At 41.3% G+C, this 22,922-nt stretch overlaps 1 protein-coding gene across 1 annotated transcript in view; it reads left to right on the top strand.

Moving 5' to 3' along the window:
• The window catches only part of JAKMIP3 (Janus kinase and microtubule interacting protein 3), a 45,743-nt gene that overhangs the window by 12,649 nt on the left and 10,172 nt on the right, over positions 1–22,922 (top strand). Inside the window, exons 3-12 of the mRNA XM_082764384.1 lie at positions 28–525; positions 11,344–11,559; positions 13,214–13,333; positions 13,717–13,863; positions 14,765–14,896; positions 15,394–15,429; positions 16,815–16,874; positions 17,947–18,075; positions 19,601–19,729; positions 21,312–21,395. Of these exons, the coding sequence (XP_082620510.1) occupies positions 28–525; positions 11,344–11,559; positions 13,214–13,333; positions 13,717–13,863; positions 14,765–14,896; positions 15,394–15,429; positions 16,815–16,874; positions 17,947–18,075; positions 19,601–19,729; positions 21,312–21,395 (1,551 nt within the window). The remainder of the gene's footprint in view (positions 1–27; positions 526–11,343; positions 11,560–13,213; positions 13,334–13,716; positions 13,864–14,764; positions 14,897–15,393; positions 15,430–16,814; positions 16,875–17,946; positions 18,076–19,600; positions 19,730–21,311; positions 21,396–22,922) is intronic.

Raw genomic sequence — 22,922 nt, 5'->3', positions numbered from 1 at the left:
ACTGCTCTTTTTTAACTTCCCATGTAGGTCAGCAAGTTGGAAAGAGAGAAAAATCAGGAAGTTAAGCAGATCAAAGAACACGAACAGCATAAAAGTACGGTGGTGGTAACAGAGCTCAAAGTCAAACTTCATGAAGAGAAAATGAAGGAGCTCCAAGCTGTTCGAGAAGCACTTCTGAGGCAGCATGAAGCTGAACTACTTAGAGTAATAAAAATTAAAGATAATGAAATCCAGAGACTACAGGCCCTCCTCAATGCTGTACGTGATGGGGCTCCTGACAAGGTGAAAACCGTGCTGCTTTCAGAGGCAAAGGAGGAGGCCAAGAAGGGGTTTGAAGTTGAGAAAATAAAAATGCAGCAAGAAATTTCAGAACTTAAGGGGGCTAAGAAACAAGTGGAAGAGGCTTTAACTATGGTCATCCAAGCTGACAAAATTAAAGCAGCAGAGATAAGGAGTGTGTATCACCTGCATCAAGAGGAAATCAGCAGAATTAAGAGGGAGTGTGAGAGAGAAATTCGCAGACTGGTATGTGTTGCTATCTGTATGTATGTTTTTAATAACACTGATGTTATTGATAGCAGAAAAATGAACATCAATGCTGAACTGCATTAAATGCATGAGGATAAGCAACCAAATTTTTTCAGCTTGCTTCAAATGCGTTTTCTATCTGCTAATAGTGATGTCAAAATGTTTTTTTAAGACCTGCTAGGATGTTTTGTATGGAACTTTTTATGTCTCTCAGTACCTATTAATATTGCTCATCTTTCAGATATGAAGAACAAGCCTTTAGTTACCAGCTGCATTAGGGTAATTCTACCTAATACATTCGTTTCTTGGTCTACAACAGGGCCTACATGTATTAGCCCCTTTCTCCTCCATTTCCCCACCATTTGTTCCTCACTGATTCACTTTCAACCCTCCCTTTCCCTGCATTTGTTCATTCCTGCAAACATCCCATAATAAGCTTTATGCAATTCCAAAATGCTATTTCCTCTGCACCCTATAGTCGAGTCCTATAACCTGCTGGTGATGACCCCCGTTACTCTGCAAGGTGTTCAGGGAGTTTCTTTCTCTCTGTGTCCCCCCTCTGTGGCTTTCCCCCAGGACAAGTGAAGCGATGGTGCTCCTCCTTTGGTGGTTACTGGGGTTCCTTCCCTTCATTGCTCATCTGATCCTTGCTGGGTCATCATGTATGCTGATCATCTAGTCAAACCGTTTGAGTCCCAGGTACAACAGTTAGGCTCTCAAAGGCTACACACCTGTGGCTTCAGAGTATACCTCCAATGGGCCTTGAAACTAGTTGGGGATGTTAAAACGGATCATGTTCCTTGAAAAACAGAACTCCCTGCAGGAAGGAAGAGGGAAGTCTTTGCATGAAAACCTGGCATGCCACCACCACTTTCTGGATTTTAGAACAATTTCTCCCTCACTGGCAGCTTGGATGCTTGCCCTGAAATTCACTCACTCTTTTGAGTGCAGCACAGCTGATTTGCAGGACTGTCTCTCTTAACTATTGCTGTCATTCCCAAGAGCAGGGGAACAAATGTAACATCCATACTCCTGTGAGGTGTATTAAGGGTCTTGTTTCAGTATTTATTTGATGCTATCATCTTTTTGGGTTTGCTATGCTTTTTTGTTATGGTACGCAGTGGCTCAGGATAAACTCATTAATGTTCCTTCAAAGTAATTCTCATTTGACTATTGTACAAATCCTAAAAAAGCCAAACCAAACCAAACCAACCAACCACCATCAACAACAACAAAAAAATGTAAGTGAAAGCATGGCACTGTAGCCATGCTTCAGTAAACATCCTGCAAAACCTCCCCACCACAGGGCTGGTGCAGCACCAGCCGTGTCCTGGCAGACCAAGGAGATTGGGCTGGCCGAAAGACCGGGTGCTGCTCCCCTAGGCAATGCAGCGTTGCATACCCTTTATTTAGCTCCTTGGACTCTCAGACTTCAGGTTGTTATTTTTTGCCCACATAGAGTATTTTATTTTTATGAATAGGATATTAAAATAATTTATAACCAACTGATCTATTGATACTGGAGAAATATCCTGCAGTATAAGTACTTTCTTCTCTAAACATACACTACTAGATACATTGATTTAATACATCAGAATGAAAGGGTGGCTAATGTACATCCTAAATAAACTTAAAGCATTACATGAAAATCCATTCTAATGGCCTCTAATGTAGAAGCCATAAAATAAATATGTTCTGAGTTATAAAGAATAGAGTGGTTTGAAGTTATGTTTTCTAAATTGCCTTGGAAAATCAAAGTTTTTTTTATTCCTGCTTGAAAGAATGAAATTATCTAACTGTACTAATTAAATTACACAATGCCATCATTTTACCAAGCCCTGAGTGCTTCCTGAATGACTTTAAGTACTCTCGGTTCCATTGACTTGACCATAATTGATTTCAATGGGAGCTGTTGGCTCCTGGCACCTTGTGGGGAGGGCCCTGATGTTTCAAGGGGAAAGGCTGGTGTCACATCCTATGATAAAAGCTCTCTTCTCTATGAAAATGAGGCAATTAACGAAGCAATTAAGCTAATACCGAAGCCAGTGTTTTTTTCCTCTGTTAAGATAGAGGCCATCAGCAAAGCCTGTTCACTGAGCCTGGTCGGGGTTGCCACGATACACAGGGAAATGCAGAAGAGCCCGGTGTGAGCCGCTCTGTTCGTGCAGCAGAGCAGTGCTGCAGATCCCAGCCCAGTGCCCCCGAGGTATCCTGGCACCCTGGGACCAACGCTGTGTCTGCTCAGCCCGCAGCGCTCCCCGGGGCATCCTGCTGTGCTCCAGGCAGGCTTTGCTCTGAGCCTAGCAGGTGCGGGGCTCAGCAGTCACCACCACGTCTGCCAGCGGTGTTTACCAACAATATTAGTGTTGTATCTTTAATCATGTTCATTAAACTGCCCCTTACCTGCTACGGTTCTGTGCAGATGGAGAGCTGTGCCCCGGTGTGTGCAGCTCAGCTCAGCCCCGCAAGGAGCCAGGTGGATTTCTGCCCGCTTGTATCTGGCCCAGTGCTTGTGCATATTGCGTTGCCTCTGGCCCACGGCTGGGGATTGCACACTCATGTAGAGGCTGTGGCAGACATCCAGTTCTGAGTTGTTAATAATTTCATGTTAAGACTGTAAAAGCTCCTTGATTCATGTACAATGCATTATTTAGTCATTTAACAAAAAGGGGAAGTGACCTTCGAGCAAATTGCTATTTCACTTCTTGAAAAATACTGCTTTTTTGTTTCATCAGAATGGAGAAAGTTAAATTATACTCATTCATGTTCAGGTCTGCAATTATATTAGCCCTTTAACATGTAATAATCTTCTGAAGTTATTTGTGTCTGATAGGTACCATTTTTCATTTTCATTTTTTTTTCATTTTCATATTTACTTTCAAAGAACATTTGACTTATCTTAGGTGCAGAATGGAAAATACTTCCATATGTAGTCAGACAGAGTTTGTTTTGAAAAGGTAAGCTTACATTATTCCATTATCTTCCTTTTAAATTATTTTCTTCTATTGTACAGACAAATACATTTGCTAGTGTCTCAATTTAGAAAAATGTGGGAAAACATTAGATGACCTTTGAAGTAATGTGTTAGGAAGATGCAGTATATAGCAAAAAGGAAATGCACAACCATACAAATTTGCTTCCAGCAAAATGGAGTGCATTTTTGTGCTTCAACATCTTCTTAACTTCAGGCTGAAATGTTTTCCCATCTTTTGTAGGATTTGCCAAGGGAATGCAGGATATACATGTTCAGGCTTTCAAAATACCTGGTTTACTATGAACTATTCCATTTTGATGACTTAGTAAGTCGTCAAAGCTACAGCAGAGCAAAACTACAACAATGAATTAAGTTAAATTGTTAAACCCAGCCCTAGTGAATGACCCAAAGCTACTGAGCTCTGTCCTGCTCTGTCCTTGCTGTGTTCCTAAGGGGAATCCTTGCGTTCTTGCCCTCTCCAGAAGAGGCTGGTCTTGGGGAAGGCACGGCTACGCTGCAGCCAGCCAAACCCGCTGTGCCTGCGTGTGTGCTGTTCTCCAGCTCCGGCAGAAAAACTAAGCCCAAAGTACTCTTGTGGTCAAAGTGATGCTTTCAGATGTGATTGTAAGCTGGGTCCTCCCTCCTGCTTGCAGTCTCATGCCATGACATACCACTCCAACACACGCAGCAAAGAGGCTCTTAATTAGAGATGCAGTAATTGCAGGGGGCAATTTTGTAGTTTTGTATCACCAGCCTGGGAGGCCTGCAGACTGTAATAGCTACCAATGTGTAATATTCTTTTGGAAGCAGTTCCCACTCAATATTTACCAAACAAGCATTCTTTTTCTTCTAGATATCTTTCAGGTGACAGGGATGACTATTACTCATTGATGCTGACAGCTTTAGACTAATCCCATACATCAAAGCTGAGCAGCTATCTGTCCTCTGAATGTTGCAGGGAAGGAAATGATGTGTTCTGCAAAAGCATGTGTTCAAATTGTTCTGCCCTTGTGTTTTCTATTTGCACATACAGCTTGTGCTGTTTGTGTCTGTGAAGTCTGGGTGTGAACATCTACAGAGAAGTACAACTAACCCAGTTAAGCTATTCCTGGCTCAGAAGCTTAAGAAACGTTAATGTAAAAGATGAAAGTCACATTGCAGATGGTAACAAGTAGGTATGGCAACAACCTCCTTTCTACAGAATTTCTAATTTTAGTAAACTTTTTTCAAATTTTAATTTGTGTGTTTCAAATCAGCTTTAAATGCTGCGTGAATGTATTTAATTACATTTGCATGGTCTACCTCTAATAACAACCTACCCCGTATCTGTGTACTCACGTCCAGGGAACACAGCCCTTCAGACATGAGAATGCCATGGAATTAATTGGCCTCAAGTTTTGCTTAGTGGAGATGAAAATTCAATGTGGTAAAAATATTTACATTTTACATAAACATAAATTGGTCAGAAGTGAGAAGTATTGAACATCAGTGGTAACTGCAGACACCTTTCCTCCTGTTTTTTTTTTTTTTTTTTTAGGGGAACTAAAACAAAAAACAGGAAGATTGAAAAAATGAGATTTGTTACAGACTGGAGAGTATTTATTTTCAAATGAAGATAAAAGTTAGTCAATAACAACTACTAAAAGGTTTAATATAAAGCCATTGTACATTGAGACCTCTGTGGCTTCTTTATGGTAAGCCAGCACCAGGGACACGGAGGAGAGCAATCTGTCAGTAATGTTCTGAACCAGCATGTCTGCAGGCACTTCTCTGAGATTGCTCTGCTAGGCAGTGGTAAATTAGGGAAGATGTGACAGTTAAAGGGCCGTTTCTCAAGAAAAAGTGTGTGACTTTTTAAATATTAATTTTATTGGTGATTGACAGTCTTTTACTTCTCCTTTTTGTTCCCTTATATGGAAAAAGATCGCTATATTTGGTATAAAGGCATCTCAACAGCCATCCTATACTGAAAGCTAGACAAATTATTCAAAGGGATTAACTCTTCCTTGCAAATCATTTGTAGTTAGAACCTCATTTACACCACTGCATTTCTTATTCCAACTTAGCCCAGACTATATTAAAAATTATCCAGCATTGTTGTGGGAAACTATTCGTCTGTAATTTAACTTGGCTCACCAGCTGGAAAGATTTAGGGAATCAGCATTCAGTTGAAACCTCTAAGTGGGTTAGTGGGTGAACATGGGTGAGATTTTCAAAAGCACAGGATGGAATAATTTAACAGATCGCTCTGTTAGCACCTAGCTATCAGTTAAGTATATGTGAGGTACCATACATGTACAAATTTCTCCTGTGGGTGACAGGAGTAATTTCTCCTTCTATCTTTATGCAGTTATTTCTCCCATTCGATGTACCTTGTTCTTCAAATATGGTATTGCAGTTAATTCTGTTACATTTTTGTTTTAAATTGTTTGAAAATAATTATTATTCATTGAACAAATTTACTCTGCTTAGTGATTTTTTAATATATTTTAATATAAATTCAGAAATATTTAACAATTTAAGTAGCTTCACTTGTAACACTATCAATTTGGTGTACTGCTGTTCACACCCAGCACTAAAAAGGAAGCCAGTCTTTGGAAATAAAAGCCTTTGTTGCCTAGTGAGGGATTTTTTTTTATTAGTTATACCCTGAGTGGGAGCAGCAAATTCTGATCTCGCCTGCACCACTTCACCTTTCTGCACTGCACAGTGCAACACTTTGGCTCTTTCAGTTCTAAACATGCTTTTGGTTTAGTATAGCTGAAATTCAGGCAATCTGCAAATAGAATCCTTCTTTGGCCAGTATTGTAGCCGAACCATATCACTGAACAGTTTTTGGTGATGGATGTCACATGTGCCCTTGTTTAACTGCACAGAGATGAAATATACTGTCTCCTCTTGTATTTGATGGCTTGGCAAGGTTACTGGAGGCGTGGTAATGCACTGCTGACAGTGAATGCCTTTTGATGAGGGTCAGTTCTGGAAGAAGATGTTACAAGAGAGGTTCCCTGGGTGAGAGCCTGCTGAGAGCCCTGCACGGCTGATGGACCGCAGCTGCCATGTGGCAGCACGGTGCTGGGGCTGTGCCAGGGGTGGTTCTGGGGTAAAGGGCTCCCTGACAGTCAGACGAAGCAATGGGGTAGCCACAGCTTTATTCTAAGGCCATCTAATCATAACCTAAAACCCATTCAACTGGCAAGACTCAGGAAATTCAGAGCCTAGGAGGGTAGTTTCGCCTTATGGCTTCGCTTGTGAGGCTACCAGAGCCCCCAGCCACGCTCCCCTCACCCCAGCATCATGCCCACCCACCTCTCCTGAAGCAGACCATGCACACACACAGTGCACCAGCTCAGTGAGCTGCCTTGGCAGAAAATGGATCACAAAAGTGAAAAAGAACAGTTTTCCCATGGTCTGATACCCTGAGCCAGCTCGCCTTGTCATATCACCTAGCTCTGGCAAGGAACTTGGAAGGGAGTGGCAGGGTGTGGGACCACTGCTTCTGGCGGTGCTTTGCTCGTGTATTGTGCCTTTGCTGCAGTGAGGAACTCTCCTCTTGATGAGTTGCTGCTCTAGCAATGCCTCTAGCAGCAACAGTAGCATGAACCACTCTTGACTTTCACCTCCTCCCTCAGCTACACGGTAGACGCAGTGGTCTGTGTCCCTTGCAGAGGTCTGTGTCCCTTGCAGAGGTCTGTGTCCCTGCTCTGCTAACAATCAACCGGGCTGGGGCATTCCCTGCAGCCACAGCATGGGTGGGAAAACGGCACATGTGGCTGTAAGGAGAATTTTACTTTTCTAAAAATGTATTAAGTACTTTTCAGTTTGCAGTTTATTAATTACTGCAATATACATCATAATGACACAAGATATTACAATTGGGAGAGAGAGAGGTAGTACACTTTGCACTTTTTTTTTTTTTTTTTTTTTTTTTTTTTTTTGTCTGTGCTGGGGGAAGGAAAATTTTCCTTGGTTACAAGGAGTGTGGAAGCTCACTGTGCTCCTGCATTGTGTGTGCTGTCATCTCACCATTGGCAATGTCAGGACTCAATGCTGACTTGGTGCTGCAGCACTGTATGGCAGCCTGACTCTGATGTGCAGGAATATTGATGGAGTTTCAGCACCTCAAGTTACATACGCTGACTAGTCAGCAGCACCAGTCTGCAGCTATGCTGCAGCTCTCTCCCAGTCTGTTTGTAAAACACAAATCCTAGTGGTTTATATCAACGTGCAGTATCAGAGCACAGCATTTGGCAGGCTGGCTGACTTCATATAGCTGGCTGTTGCTGATGAGTGACACACATCGCTAGGGCAAAGAGGCAATTGCATTTATTTCTGTGAGAGTGTCAGGGAAAATATTCAGGGAAATGCAGAGGGAGGGTGAAAACAGACACCCATCCCTCGTGACTGGCCTCCCCGCGTGCCTTCTGCCACCCAGCTCCCTGCCCTGGGCCTTCAGGGAGGTGAGGACAGGCAGGTCCCGGCGTGTGCCAACTGCTGGCTCTGCACGGCGCCGTGGGGAAATGTCTGCTGTGCAGCAGCTCCGGCTGGAAAGGGTTTTTCTCGTTTGCATTTAAAACCCCTGTCTCCAAGTGACTGGCTTTTTTCCACCACGCGCCAGTAGCTTCAAAGGCAGATTCCTGCGGCGTGCAGCCACGCTCCCGGTGTCATCTGTGGGATTTGCAAAGGCCCAAGAACATCTCAAGGAGAAATTTCCCAGCCAGGGAAACCTACGCATGGCTTTTACAATCATCGTGGAAACAACACATTTTAAAAGAGCCATAAGGCTTAAAAACAGCAAAACGCGACGCTGGGCTGGGAATTGCACTAGAAAGCACAAGGAGGGAATAACAAATTTAAGCTTGCATGGGATTAGGTTTGCATAATTGATATCCGCTGTGCTCGCAGGCTGGATATTAATTAGCACTCCTGCATAAATATTCATTCCAAGTCAAGGCGGCCTGCTAGAACTGAAGTGGGAATATCCATGGCACGGAGCAAGGCATCTTTCCAGGTGATTGGGTGCTGTGCTCACACGTGCGCTGCCGCTGTCTGGTGAGTGCTGCTGCTGTCTGAGCTGCCAGACAAAAGGTGGGGAAGGAGGAGGCACAGCCGGGACCGGGACTGGTACCAGGACCACCGCTGCTCCCGGGGCGCGATGAGGCGGGCGGGTGCGACAGCCTGGGGGGGCACACACCAAGAGGCTGGCACCTCTCCCCGTGAGTTCTGTCCTTTCCTGTCTTAATGTTGTCATAATGTTAGCAATGATGTGAAGAAATGTGCTAAGCAATATTTTCTGGTGAAATGCTTCTTTGGATTAGTACTATTTCTATAACATTTCTGTTTCATAGTATTTAATAGTAGATGGCCACATCAAATTGTTATACATATTTCATGAATATGAATTTAATCATACGAAGGGAATGTGAATACTGATGTTTCCTTAGTTGTTCACCAAGACTGTTTAGTTTTTCTTTCCAGGAGATAAGCCACTAGTGAAATACCTTGTTACAAAATCTTTTGTATTTTCTGCAGTTTCTTTGTTCTTCTTAATTTGAAGTGTTGCCTATGTTGTACCATGTCTTTGCTTTCATATAAATAGGAGCTAACTAACCAATATTCTCCCTATTTAAAAAAAAAAAAAAAAAAAGATTTTACATTTACATTTACAAGTGTTACCTATGTGTTTATAGATCCATTTAGATTTCTACTTGTTAGATATTTAGTAGAAGGACCACAGCAGCTGTCTCTTTGTTTGAATCAAAGTTAGTAGTCCATTGGCCTAAAGGAAATTATTGAAAGCACCTTTAATAAAATGGCATCCAAAATACTTTTGATTTGCTGCATTTTGTGAAGAGAATCTAAAATTTTCCTAATTGTGAATTAAGATTCCATGTAGTGCTTATGTGCTGTCCTACCCTGTCTTTTGGCAAAGCAAGGGTAAAGGAGCTGGCTTTTCACCTCGGACAAAGCAAGACTGTGCTCTGGTTTGTAGCTCACTATTTCTCCAGCCCCCCGAGCAGCTGAGGCAGGCAGGGCTGCCTGTGCAGCACGAAGCCTCGGGAAGCACCGCAGCTCTTGCATGGGACCCGAGCTGCAGGTGTGGCGTGCTCCCACCGTGCATGCTGGAGCACAGGAACCAGTGGCAGTGCACTGCCTGCAGCCCCTTCGGATCCTGCATGGGGGTCCCACACCACACAACAGGGGGATGCTGCTCCCCAGTCTGGACATCCCCCCTACCTCATTTGTCTCACAGCTGTGAGCAGGAGTCTTCCCCACCACCCTAAATCCACCTCACGGAGTAATTTCCGGATGCTGTTGCTGGACGAGCATCAACAGACACCACTTGCTTTTTCCCTGGGCAGGCATTTTGGCAGTATTTAAGAAGAAGGCCCTCTGAGTGATCTGTTAATATGCTGTGCCATTTTTTGCAGGTTTACAGACAAAGCTATCAAAAAGAGATGAATGTATCATGAATGCAGTTCTCACAAGGCAAAATGTTCTTATTTTGAGCAGGTTACGTTTTAAAAGCTGTCCACTGAAATTAAATGGGTAAAGTCTCAAAACCTGCCCAAAATCTAATGTGTACAATGTGCATACATGGTGTCTGAAAAGCATCAATGAATGTCTTAGGAGATGTGTATGATCTCTTTCTCCCATAGAATTGTTCTCTGTAAGCACATTTGGCAACCCAGCGGTGTGTCAGTGTAGTTAATACTTTATATTCATGTATAATGTATAGGAATGCAATCCAGATGGAAAGAGCCTGGGACTATGTTGCAGTACTGTGCTTCATTGCAGACAAATATTTCAGGTTGTGCTCAATAATTTTTCTATATTAGACAGGGCATAGGCCACCCTTGTTTGAACTGTAAAAGACTTCAGGGTCTGATCCTGGTGCAAGCAAATAACACGTGCACCCACCCTGCAGTGCAAGGCCTCTCTGGTGCAGGTAGCTCGCAGCACACAGATGGATTTGGCTCAGCTCTGTGTAAAGGGAGGCTCCAACTTCCACATCAGCATTCAGAAAAAATCCAAATGCTCTGTCCCTCAGAAAGTATTCCTGGAGCATCTGCAGACTCGGTGTAACTCCTCCAACAGCACTGGGCACAGTTCTCTGAACTCAGCTACCACCGTCGAGACACACAGAACGGAAGAGACTTATAGATAGCTGGGTATTTGCCATTTAAGCATTTAATGATTTTGCAAAATGCTTATTAGGCAAAAGCAAAACCTTTCATGGAAAGGAGACAATTAAGCAAATTACTCAGATGGGAAACTTTTGGAAAGAAAATCAAAAAGTATCACATCCTTCCATATGTTGAGAATTAAAAAGATGTTCAGGTTTTAACTGTCTTTCTTTTAAAATTACTTATTAAACCTAATTTTCAATCAAAATGCAGCAAAATCAATAAAATCTTTGACTAGAGTAATCCATATTGGGATATGAATTATTTGTTATTTTTTTATTATTTTTCATTTCTTTGTTGTTCATTCGAGTTAAGAAAGAAGGTATTTTGAAATGGTACTGAGAATGTGGGTTATCTCCTAATCATTTTAATGAAGAACTGCTTAAAAAGGACGTTTTAATCTGATGGCCTTCAAAAGTGGTTGGGCTCATCTTTGTATGAATAATATTCCTGAGTTAGTGAAGCAGTTCAATGTGTATGTTCACTTTCAAATATTCATTGCTGTTATATTTTCAAGAGGATGTTTTGTTTTTTACATGTTGAGGGGTGTTGGCTCTGTGAAACTGTACTGTGGCTGTGTTTGGGGTCAGTAGGATGCTATGTTGTTGTCAAGATGCTGCACGTGTGTGTGATTGTGTTCTGTTCTCCTTATAGATGGAGGAGATTAAATTTAAAGACAGAGCAGTCTACGTGCTGGAAAGAGAGTTAGGGGTTCAAGCCGGGCATGCTCAGAGACTGCAGCTCCAAAAGGAGGCTTTAGATGAACAACTTTCCCAGATCAAAGAGTCTGATCGGCATCTGAGCAGCCCCAAGCGGGAACTTCCTTATGCAAGTGGTGCAGGAGACGCTTCAGATCATTCAGGAAGCCCCGTAAGCACTTTCACGTGGTTTCACCTAAACAAACGAACAAACAGAATGACAAAATGACACAAAAGGACAGAATCTTGATGAGTGCACCTTTGAGCAACAGCTTTCCCATAGTAACTCAGGGGAAATGGAGAGGCATTGATTTCTCACTCTTGTTCAGTAGCCAAATCTTTAAGATACCAAATTGAACCAAATTATGGGAGAGCTTTTGCTTTTTTGTTGTTTTGTTTTCTGGTTTCCTTTGTTTGTTTTCCTTACCAGGGTGAAAATTTTCTTTTCTTTTTACTCTTTCTTTCTCTTACTGTATCATACTTCTACCACCTGCCTTAGTTTGACACTTTGACACAATTTTTGCCAACAAATGATGCAAATGCTTTTCTAACCAAGTAATGTATGTGTGCTAGCTTTTGGAACTGCTGTCAATGTATTTTGTAAGCAGATGTACAAGGCCAGTTTACAAAAGGAAACGGGTGAAGGTAACCAGTGCATGAACACTTAGAAGTCCTGCTGTCCTCCTGGAACACCTCCGTTAGCTCGTGTTTTCATGCTGCTATGTGCTCTCGCTTTCAGTGCGCCAGAAAGTAAATTAAATATCTGTTAACCTATTCTCTCCTGTTTCTTTTCTACAATGCAATATCCTAAACATTAAATTTTAGTTGCCCTTTCACAATAGCTTTTTTAATATTCCAATGGCACCTTTTTGCTTTTGCCTTAATTTGCTAATATTAGAAAATTTAGTTAACTGACCTCATATGTCTAACATATGCAGATTTTCTTCATTGCTGATTCTCATCAAGATTTCTTTTGCAACGGCCTTAATTTTCTCAGTAGAAGTGTAAATATTTATACATGAGCAAAGCAATCTATTTTATTCTTTATTCCAAGCCTCTCCTGCACCTGTTGAATGAGGAATCCTAGACCTCCCAAACCTGCCACCAGGACTATGGACACTAATTTGCTTGTTTTGATTTGTGCTCAACTTCTGCCAAACATCAGAATAAGTACTAAAGCAAAAAAATAAGTACTAGGAAAAAAATAGTCTGTCACACTTGTAAATATATATAACTTCTCTTTGATTCTGAATGAGAACATGTCTGCCTATATTTCTATCCATTTATAATTTGCTTTAAGCATTTTCACTCAGATAAAGAGCTACCCCATTTGCTTTACAAGTGACCCTTTAGAACCAATTAAGGGCCACAGCTTTATGGAAGAAGAGCTTATGCAATGGTATAATTGCATGGATTTTCCCCATTTGTACGTCAGTACTTTTAATATCATTTTCTTATAACAAAGTCCTCAGAGTGGGTGATATGTCTGAAACACTCAGTTCAACAGTGGCATACATTGGAAACATTGCCTTGATTTTTGATATTTTCTTTTATATTTCCAAGTTTAGCATTTGTGACTTTGTATTTACATATACATACTTCTGCATTTGCATACTTTGTTACATTTTCACTCTTGACTTTCCATTGGTCTCATCTTGCAGCTTTCAGTGATCAGTTCCACTAAGGCATAGGCACACTCTTCCATAAAATAGTTTTGAAATGTCTGGATTCAGAATTAAAAAAAAAAAAAAAAGTTTGATTTTTGAAAAATGCTGATATTCCATGTACACTTATGAACAGTTATTTGCAGTTGATCTTTGTTTTAGGAACAGCAGTTGGATGAAAAGGATGCCCGGCGTTTCCAACTTAAAATTGCCGAGCTGAGTGCAATCATCAGGAAGCTGGAGGATCGCAACGCGCTGCTGTCGGAGGAAAGAAACGAGCTGGTGAGTCTCAGTGGTGAACGCACTGCATTTACTGGTAGGATCTCACCACTGCCAACATCAAACTATTTTCTCCTTTGCTATCCAGAAACTATTGCAGGACTTTTGCAGGACCCTGTGCATATGGGATGCAGGAAAATTCAACAATGAAAAATACGTTCCCCACGTGGTATATTTGTTCCACAGGTTGTATATCTGATGAGGAAGGAACAGTCCTCTACATTTTAGGACTATACCAAGAGTTTTCTGATTAATTCTGTCTTGCATTAAGAGAAAGTACTGCTATTATGATAGCTAAAGCAAATTATTAATATATTTGATTTATATTTATTTTTTTTTAAAAAAAGAACAACTCCTGAGGTGTTAATTCTCTCTTAATTTTTCAGTTAAAACGTCTTAGAGAAGCTGAAAGCCAGTATAAGCCCATCTTGGACAAAAATAAACGCCTTAGTAGGAAAAATGAAGAGTTGTCTCATGCTTTGCGTCGAATGGAAAATAAATTAAAATTTGTAACACAAGAAAACATAGCAATGGTAAGTGACTGGGCTGTAACTGTAAACTCACATAATATACAATATAACATGTAATCTAGTACTCACAGGGCTGATGAAGTCAGACATTACCACACACTTGAAAGTTTGACAGGAACCTTTCCTCCTTTCCATTGTTTGCTATTAAATTCTGAGTGGTTTGTGGCTTGAACTTGTTTTATAATACGTTTTATTTAACCCTAGAAACCAATAGTTTTGAAGAAAATAATTTATGCAAGTTTTGCATATTTGGATCAGATGGCTGCTCAGTCACTGATTGCTAAATTATAATGTGAGCACAAACTACCTCACATCAACTTTGACTTTTGTACAATAATCACCTCATAATTCTTAGGAAATCTGCCCCTGTCATTCTCTTCCCTCTTGGTTTTAAATTCATTGTTGTTAGTGGCCAGCAGCTGGTGCTAAGCAGTGCTGACACTGTGTGGATGTCAGCATGGGGTGAGGTGGCTGCAGCCTCATCATCTCAGGGGGTGCTGCAGTTCTGGGACTGCTGCAGATAAAAGCCAGTGAGCAACCCAGAAAGCAGTGATGTTGATCCCAGCTCTTTGGATTCCTTCTCCAGCAAGAAAAATACATCAGGTTCTGGGCAGAACTGAAGCTGAGCTAGCCTTTGGCAGGCTGGCAGGCAGCGTGTGATGGCCCCGTGTGCCTGCTGTCCTCCCCGGCCACTGCCAGCTCCCTGCAGCAGAAGCTGAGGAGCCAGAACAAACACACGTTTGCAATCTGGGATTATTGCTCAGCAAAACAGGGAGCAGGGCAGCCGCTAGAACAGCCAGTAGAGTAGATGCACTTCTAGCTGCGAAAGGGATAGGTTGTGTACTGTTCTTTGGCAAAGCCTCCTGATCACTTCATTTTTTTTTGCCATATGGGTTTCTTTCAGAGGCAAAGAGCTGGAACAATAAGGAGACCGAGCTCTTTAAATGACCTCGATCACAGCCAGGAGGAGAGAGAAGTTGATGTTCTGAGACTACAGGTTATTGAACAGCAAAATATCATTGATGAGCTCTCCAAGGTAAGGTATAACATTGCTGCACTTGCCTGAGGTTGATGAAGGTCATAGTGAAAGAAAAGGAAGCCTAACTGAGGGTGTACCTCGGGTGTTGTAAACTAGCTGGCAGAGCTAACATCAGTGGCAGTATGGCAGACATTGCTATGGTCAGTAGTAATTGAACTGAATTTGGGCTATCTGTAGTATTGTAGCTGGAAAAATCCTCTCAAGCTATGTTGCACTTGCATGACTGAGCCACTGCAGCACCTCCAGCAGGTATGCTAGTGACCATGCTAGTGACCAGATCTTGCACCAGCAAAACAAAGTGTTGGAGCTCCTTTAGCCAGAGACAACATCAAGCCTAAAGGTCGCCACTGTGTAAGAACAGGACATTCTGCAGTGCTGTGTTTTGTTGTTTTGTTTTGTTTTTTTGTTTGTTTGTTCTTTGCTAACATGCACTCAGTTCTCCTCAGGATTTTTTTTCACTTATTGACATCGTGTTTTTGTTTTTTTTTTATCAGACCCTGGAGACAGCTGGCTATGTGAAGAGTGTCATGGTAGGTATGCAGCTAACTTCATCCTCATCTTTGTATACTTTAAACTGTTGCTCATTAAAAGCACACACCGTATAATAATTTTTATTGTAATTTTCTTCTCTATTTGGACAGTGTCTTCTCTATTTGGACTCAGTGTCTTTCTCAATGTAGATGTTATAACAGGCCTTATCAGCAGAAGTTGTTCACCAGAGAAAAAATAGTGACAGTGGAGAGCAAAGCTCAGAGAGGAAGCTTCCTTCTGTCACTAGGATGTCTGCAGGGGCAAAAGTCGGCATGTCCAGCATGTCCCGACAGTTGACAGCAATTGTCCCTCCTCTCTGGGACAGCTCTGCTGTGTTGGAGTTGCATTTTTTAGTCTGATTATCACTAGCTTTGTCTTACCCATACTTGCACCTTCTCAGTCAGTGCTCTTCTCATTCCTTTGCTATAGTTGGCAAAGATTTTGTGAAGTTTAGCCACTCTAAAATGTACTGAAAAACATGTACAGTTTTGTTCTCCATTGCCAAGCATACAGCATAGCTTATGCTGTCAGGTAAAGCCAAAAAGTGTTTGATTATCTCCCATCTAGTTATCTACCTGATGATAACACTAGTATTTGCCATCGGGCTGGTGGGAGGGGCACATTATCAATGCCCCACAGGACCATCGTGAATGGTACCAAAAATGGTTGAGATGGGAGATTAAGGGAAAATTCCTTTTAAGAGTTTACTGATTTTTGATTCTGGAGCCTGCCTATATTTGCAATCCAGAATAAAGAATTATTTTCATTACTATTAAAACTAATATCACTCTATGGAGAGAGTCATAATTTTCACCAAATAGAAAAAATGTCAGGCAGCAATAAATGCTCAAACCATTTTTCCAAGTCACTGAGAACCTGCAGATCCTTAAAGAATTCACCTGAGGTTGGTTTATTTTTATTTTTGTTGGTTTTTGAAAGTGTTTATTTCTAACAGTCTCAGAATTTTGTGTAGTTTGGGCAAATTGCGTGTATGCTTGCCCCAGGTGGCAGTACAGCTGGAGTACAGCCAAAGGCAGGTGTTGGTCTTAGCTTCTTGCCCCTGGACAAAAAGCCCATCTACCAGAGAGGAGCTGTAGCATGGACCTGAATGCACATGGTTGTTCATGGAGCAACTCTGAAGTGAGACCTAAGCTGTCAGTGCTTCTATACTGTGAACTGCTTCTATACTGTGAACTGGGAAGACGTTGGAGTAAAATGAACTCCTGACTGGTGAAAATGTGGCTATTTTATTTTGAGACAGTGGCCAGCACTGACATTATTGTTCTTTGATTGCCTCCTAATTCTGATATGGTTAATATAAATATCTCTCTGAAAACAGCTCGTCTTGCTGCAAACAGCTAATGTGTGTATCTGATTCTTTCAGGAACGTGATAAGCTGTTAAGGTATAGGAAGCAAAGAAAAAAAATGACAAGAATTCCTAAGGTAAAAAAATAAATAAATAAAAATTTAAAAAGCTTGTTTTGTGACACGCTGATGGATAGATATGGTATTTTCTGAGAGTGAGGTGAAACGTGCTCCTTACTGGCCTTGGGGGTGTAGAAACAGGATCTGTGGCTTGGGGCACTGACCCCCACTGTACACTACAGAAAGTTAGATACAACGTCAGAGATTTTGAGGTGCTAAGCTTAAATTTGGATCAAGTTGATTAAGGACACTCGTAGGCAGAGTACTATGATAACTCAGGAAAAATCTGGTAGATGTATTTCACCCAGGTGTGGTGCCTTGCGCCTGCATTGCCCATCGGTGCTGGTTGCTGCCCTGCCAGCAGCCAGGGCACTGTGTGACGAGACACATCCTACAAATTAACACATCTGAAAGTGACCTCTCAATGGCATTGTCTGAAAATACTTGTAGGTTGTAAATAATTCATGGTGGAGTTTAGTGCTGTGCAAGAACTGCTGGTTACAGGCAGCAGCTACTGAACTGTTAGAGCACAGAGAAAAAGAAAATGCTAGATAGTGAACGCTTGGCAGAATGCTAATGTACATATCAGCATTGTCGGGTATAATGCCAGGGACCTGAGGGCACATTGTACTCTGCCTCTGAAGAATTAAGTCCCGGGTGGAGCTACTGAACCCACAGCTAATGAGTTGGGATTGATGTGAGATCAACTCCTCCGCTCCATTGTGGAGCAAAAAAGAGGCAGGCAATGCAGAGGGGCTGGGCACATGCTGGTGCCTGCAGACGGGAACCAGGCTTCTGAAGGAGAGCTAGGTTTTGTCTCCTGAAAATATTATTCAGTGCAAATTAATAGGAAAAGCCAAAATCTAGAAATGGTGGTGTAAGTCACCAACTAAAAAATCTCTTCAAAAAGCTGTTTGTAATGTCACTTTTGACTTTCAAACGTTTAAGAATGTTGAAACGTTTGGCACAGAGTTTAGAGATGTTTTCAAGCTCATGGCTGTCTCCCCCGGAGTCGTGGGACGGTTTCAGCTGAGGGTGCTGCAGGATGTACAGCACGGGTGGGCTGCACTTACACCTTGTCTCTGGCCAGAAGCCGGTTGTGGAGACATTTTTCGGCTATGATGAAGAAGCTTCCTTGGAGTCTGATGGTTCCTCCATCTCATATCAAACTGACCGAACAGATCAGACGCCGTGCACTCCTGAAGATGACTTGGAAGAGGTATTCATCAAAACTAAGTGGTGATGTTTAACTACTTATGTGTGGTTTTAAACCCTGCTATTGCTTTGGAATGAAACTCCTGGGCTGTTCCATTCTGGTCAACTCTGACTGGAAAATTAAAATTTGGTGCTAAATTTAATTCTGTGCATGATGGTTGATATTTCTCTGCCACAACTTTTAGCCAAGCTGGAAATATTATATCCTAATAGTGCTGGATTTAGAATGAGTGTATGGGTTAGAGGTTCAACAAGACTAAGAAGCTGGGTGACCCTGGGAACCCTCTATCCACAATGAGATTTGCTGCAGGGCTGTGCATGTGTAGTCTGGGTTCAGGTTCTTCTGTTTGTTGTTGTGACCTTGGCACAGAGCACAGCCGTAAGTGATAGTGCTTGTATTCCTAGAGTGAGAAATAAGCAGTCAAATAAAACAGCAATGTCTAGAGGAAAAACTGTCTCCTTGCAAGTATATTGAGGTCGTGACTTTTCTGGAGGCTCTGAATGAAGGCTGTGCAGAGGCAATACAAATAAAAGGGATTATTTCCATTTCTCTTGCAGGGTTTCCCTACAAATGCACTGCTGAGCGTATGTCAGATCACTGCCCTCTTACATATTCCTAGGCTTAACAAGAATCTTGTAATAAACAAAAACTTCTTAATAATGACATGCAGCCATTTCATGCTATGATGGCTGCAGTTTTTGATCTGCCATTTTGTCTGTTTCATGGGTTGTAATTAGATCTGTTGTAAAGAGAAACCTAAAAAATTTATATCTTTATCATAAAAAATACATGACTGGTTACCAGGTAGGTGCTGCACTGCATGTGCTGCAGGAATTCTGAATATACTTTTCTATGTATGAGTCTATTTATTTTTCATTTCTCTATTGACATTTTTCCCCTGTTCAGATGGTACAAGTTGATGCATGCAGCCAGCAGTATAATTTTATTTCATGTTGAATGACATATTCCAGTCAACCTGGCATGAAAGCATCCACTGCTGGACATTGTAAGAACAGTAAAGAAGATGAAGGGTGCCGTTCATGTTAATGTCACCTTTTCTACAAGCGTTAACTCTAGATTACTGTTTTAATAATTGAGTGAGATGCCAGGCTTGGCATATTCTGCAGGTTGGAAACCTTTTGTTGTTTCAATAAAATTGTCATTTCACCTTTAAATGTGATGACTTTGCCTGGTACAATAAAGGTGATTCAATCGTTCGTAGGTTACATGGTTGTTGTTTTTCTCTTTACCAGGCAAGGGAATTTTTTTTTATATATATTACATTTTCTTGAAGTAAGTGTATGCAAGAGATGTTTAATGGATGGAAGAGTAATATTTTGAGAGCACGTGAACAAGATTCTATTCCCAAATTGCATTTCAAAGTAATAATTTCAGAACTTTTTAGAGAAAGCAAACAATCCACTCTGTTGGTGGTTTCGTTTGTTTGTTTGTTCAACACCCTCATTGCGGGGTTAAAAAAGAAAAGAAAAGAACTGGTGCAATAAATAAATGTTTTTAACACTTCCAGGGCATGGCCAAGGAAGAGACAGAACTGCGGTTTCGGCAGCTGACGATGGAGTACCAGGCTCTGCAACGAGCATACGCCTTATTGCAAGAACAGGTCGGAGGAACATTGGATGCAGAACGAGAAGTTAAGGTCTAAATGGCTTATACTACATGCAAATAAAGGACTGTAATTGTATGCAGCTTTCTAATTTTACCTGCTCAGGTTGTTTTCAGACCGAAGTGGCGCCAGCCAGCCCCTCCAGCACGCCGCCAGCCGTGAGTGCAGGGCGGGTGGGTTCAGCCATGCAGGCTGCCAGCGGGCGGTGTGCTCCCTACTGCCATGTGTAGTCCTTAAAATTAAGCTCTCTTTCTATAAAAATTTAGTGTGGATGGCCTTAAATACATAATGCCTGGTATTTAATTCCTGTGGATTTTGTCAGATTGTGATTGTTTGAAGAATGTTTAAAAGGCTTACAGTTGAGAGAGATTAATTTTCTTAATTAATTTGCAAAGTGTTGCTGTTCTGCCTGCCTGTCTGTCTCAAACAGCCCATGTGGTTCCAACCATCTAATGTGTCATTTTATTACGAGGTACAAAATGTTATGTTTGTTAGGAACAAATTGTATATTACCAAAACTTAGTGTGGCACAGAACTGCCTGGGACAAAGAATGTGAGGGTGAATATAGTGAATAAAGGGACAAATTCTATTGTGAGCTAGCACTCTGAAGTCTTAAGAGAAGTGCAGCTGCAGAATGTTAGTTTGGCTCTAAATCTATCATGTGCAGGCACTGTCCAGAAATACTTTGTGTAGCTATGACAATGCTGGGAGATACCCATATTCCATCTAGCCCAGTCCCTCAGATGGAAGGACCCAGGAACTGTGGCACGGCAGCACCGTACAATCAAGCAATTACATGTGTAAAAATGAAACAAGATATGGCTAACCTCCAAAGTGTCTTGATTTTACTTTTTCTGTAGTGAGACAAAAAGAGTACGATGCAGGTGTTGCAAACAAATAACATCATTTGCATTGTAAAGAACAAGAAAAAGAGCAGATAAATGGTTTGAGAAAAGTAAATCTTCTGTAAAATCATACTTGATGAATAGAACAGCTAATGATAATTCCTTTTTTTTTCTCCAGCAAACATGTAGGAAGGCACTGGCTATTTAAGTAAACATGAATCTACAAGCATGGTTGAAAATTACATACAATACAGTAAGATCAAAAGATAGGGTACTAAATGCACAAGGAGCGATGCAGTTCATCAGTTTGTGCCATTACCTATGTAGGGCCTGTTCTGAGCTATTTAACACAGCAAACATGTAAAGGACACAGGTGTGTCCAGAATCCTGGCATAATACTTTTCATTTGTTTTCATGGAGAAATGAATCTTTGCATTACACTGACTTTTTTATGCACCCTGTTCTAGACTAACTGCTGACCATCACAGCCAGCTGAAAGAAGCCATTTATTTTCTTGCTATTCTAACATCTACCTATTAGGATGCTGTTTATCTTGATTTTAAACTTTTAAATTATTATCCCATTTTACAGACCTCTTTCTGTGACTAATGACTAATTATGTACTTAGCTGCAAATTTGTTCTGCCATAGAACTTCAAAAATCGTTTGTTAGAATTATTTCATGTTTTAAGTATTATCTGCATGTGTTAGCTTTGGGGTTTTAGATAAAGTTTTACTTATTTATTTTCTTTTTCCCTCACATCCTACAGACACGCGAGCAGCTCCAAGCAGAAATACACAGATCTCAGGCTCAGATAGAAGACCTAGAAAAGGCCCTCGCTGAGCAGGGTCAGGTAATGCACGCAGCCGCACACGGGTCCTCTCCTCAGTCTTGTTCTGGGTGCAGCCAAAGTGCTGGGGCTGGCCGGGGTCTAGGAATGCGCAAGGTACTGAGGATGCTGATGACACTTCAGTGTTTATTTATGTATGGAATAATCCTGATGCTACTTTTCAATAACTGTCTCATTGCTAATTGCAAAACACAAGTGCCAGGGAAGCAATTACAGTCTCTGTCAATGTGTTGTGTAGTGACCTAGCCTTCAAAATCCCCGCTGACAATGCACTCCTTATTTAGGAGACATTAATGTAACCTGCTGAGTACTGTTTCAGTAACTGTGTTAGTTAATTGGAAAGACAGCTCTTAATACCTGTGGTCTAGTTGGTTTCAAGGAGAGCCTAGTATGCAAAGGCTTCTGAAAACCACGCTCTCTGTATTTACATACTTTGGTATCTCAAATGTTGGTCCCCAAAGCCCTGAGTCCTCATCAGTGTTTCCATGCTAACTCCCACTGAAATCAACAACCATATGCCTTTCTGATCTCAGTCTTAATGCCTCACTTTGTACGATGCAGAGGAGGTAACTATGGACAGTAACTGCATGAGAGATTCTGAGTTGCTCAAATAGTACAGTAAGGGAAAGGAAAAATTAGATGGGAAAGAAGTGCCTAATTTAGAGGCACATATAGCTATGAAGTCAAAATAAGTGCAATACATCTACAGGACACTGAGAGCTTCTCTGCACAGCCAGAGTGTAGTTGAATTCCCACGCTCTTTGTCATTACTGGAAGTCCTACAGCACAGGGTCTGACATCCAGCTGACAGTTGTGACTGCAGACCAGACTTAACTCAGACAAGGAAATGCAAAAGTTCTGCTTGAGTAAAAATGGCTGAAATCTTAAATATTGCAACCCAAGAGCAGAAAACCACAGACACAGACAGGCGTTCCACACTAATCAAGCAGGTTACAAGCACATGTTTAAAAATGAATACTTTTATTTCAAAATAGATTTATAGGTAGTTACAGGTAGAGTTATAGTTTAGTTACATTTAAAGTAACTAAGCAGGTAAGCTCAACTTGCTCTCCTGCAAGAAATTAATCCAGGGCCTCTACAAGCAACAATTAATGCATCTGCATCTATCCCCTAATTGTCACTAGCTTACTTGTTCTGTTATTTTATTATGCATTTCTTCACAATTAAACCAGTGAACACCAGGTCAGTTCCATTATCAGTCTGAAGTTGTATATAACCACTGAAAAAGCATTACATTAAAAAGAGGGAACAATGGTGTTTGTCAAAAAGTTGGTCCACTTTTTTTTGATAACGAGGAGAAATTCAGGAAGGTAAAATAAAGGTAGAATGTTTATTTTCTAATGAAATATTTACTTAGCATCTGTAAAAGTAAGCTTTCTTTATGAATGGAGCTTTCCTTGTAGCTGGATAAGATATAGATTTCTGAAAAGAAGGATAAAAGCAGGTGTTAACTTAGGAAGCTGTTAAACATTCTAAGAGGAGGAGGAAATGTGCAGTAACGGCTGTTAG

Source organism: Aythya marila (genome assembly GCF_965140915.1).
Source record: "Aythya marila genome assembly, chromosome: 7".
Taxonomy (NCBI): domain Eukaryota; kingdom Metazoa; phylum Chordata; class Aves; order Anseriformes; family Anatidae; genus Aythya; species Aythya marila.
Note: the sequence above shows the minus strand (reverse complement) of the source record. Positions and strands in the feature narration are given on the sequence as shown.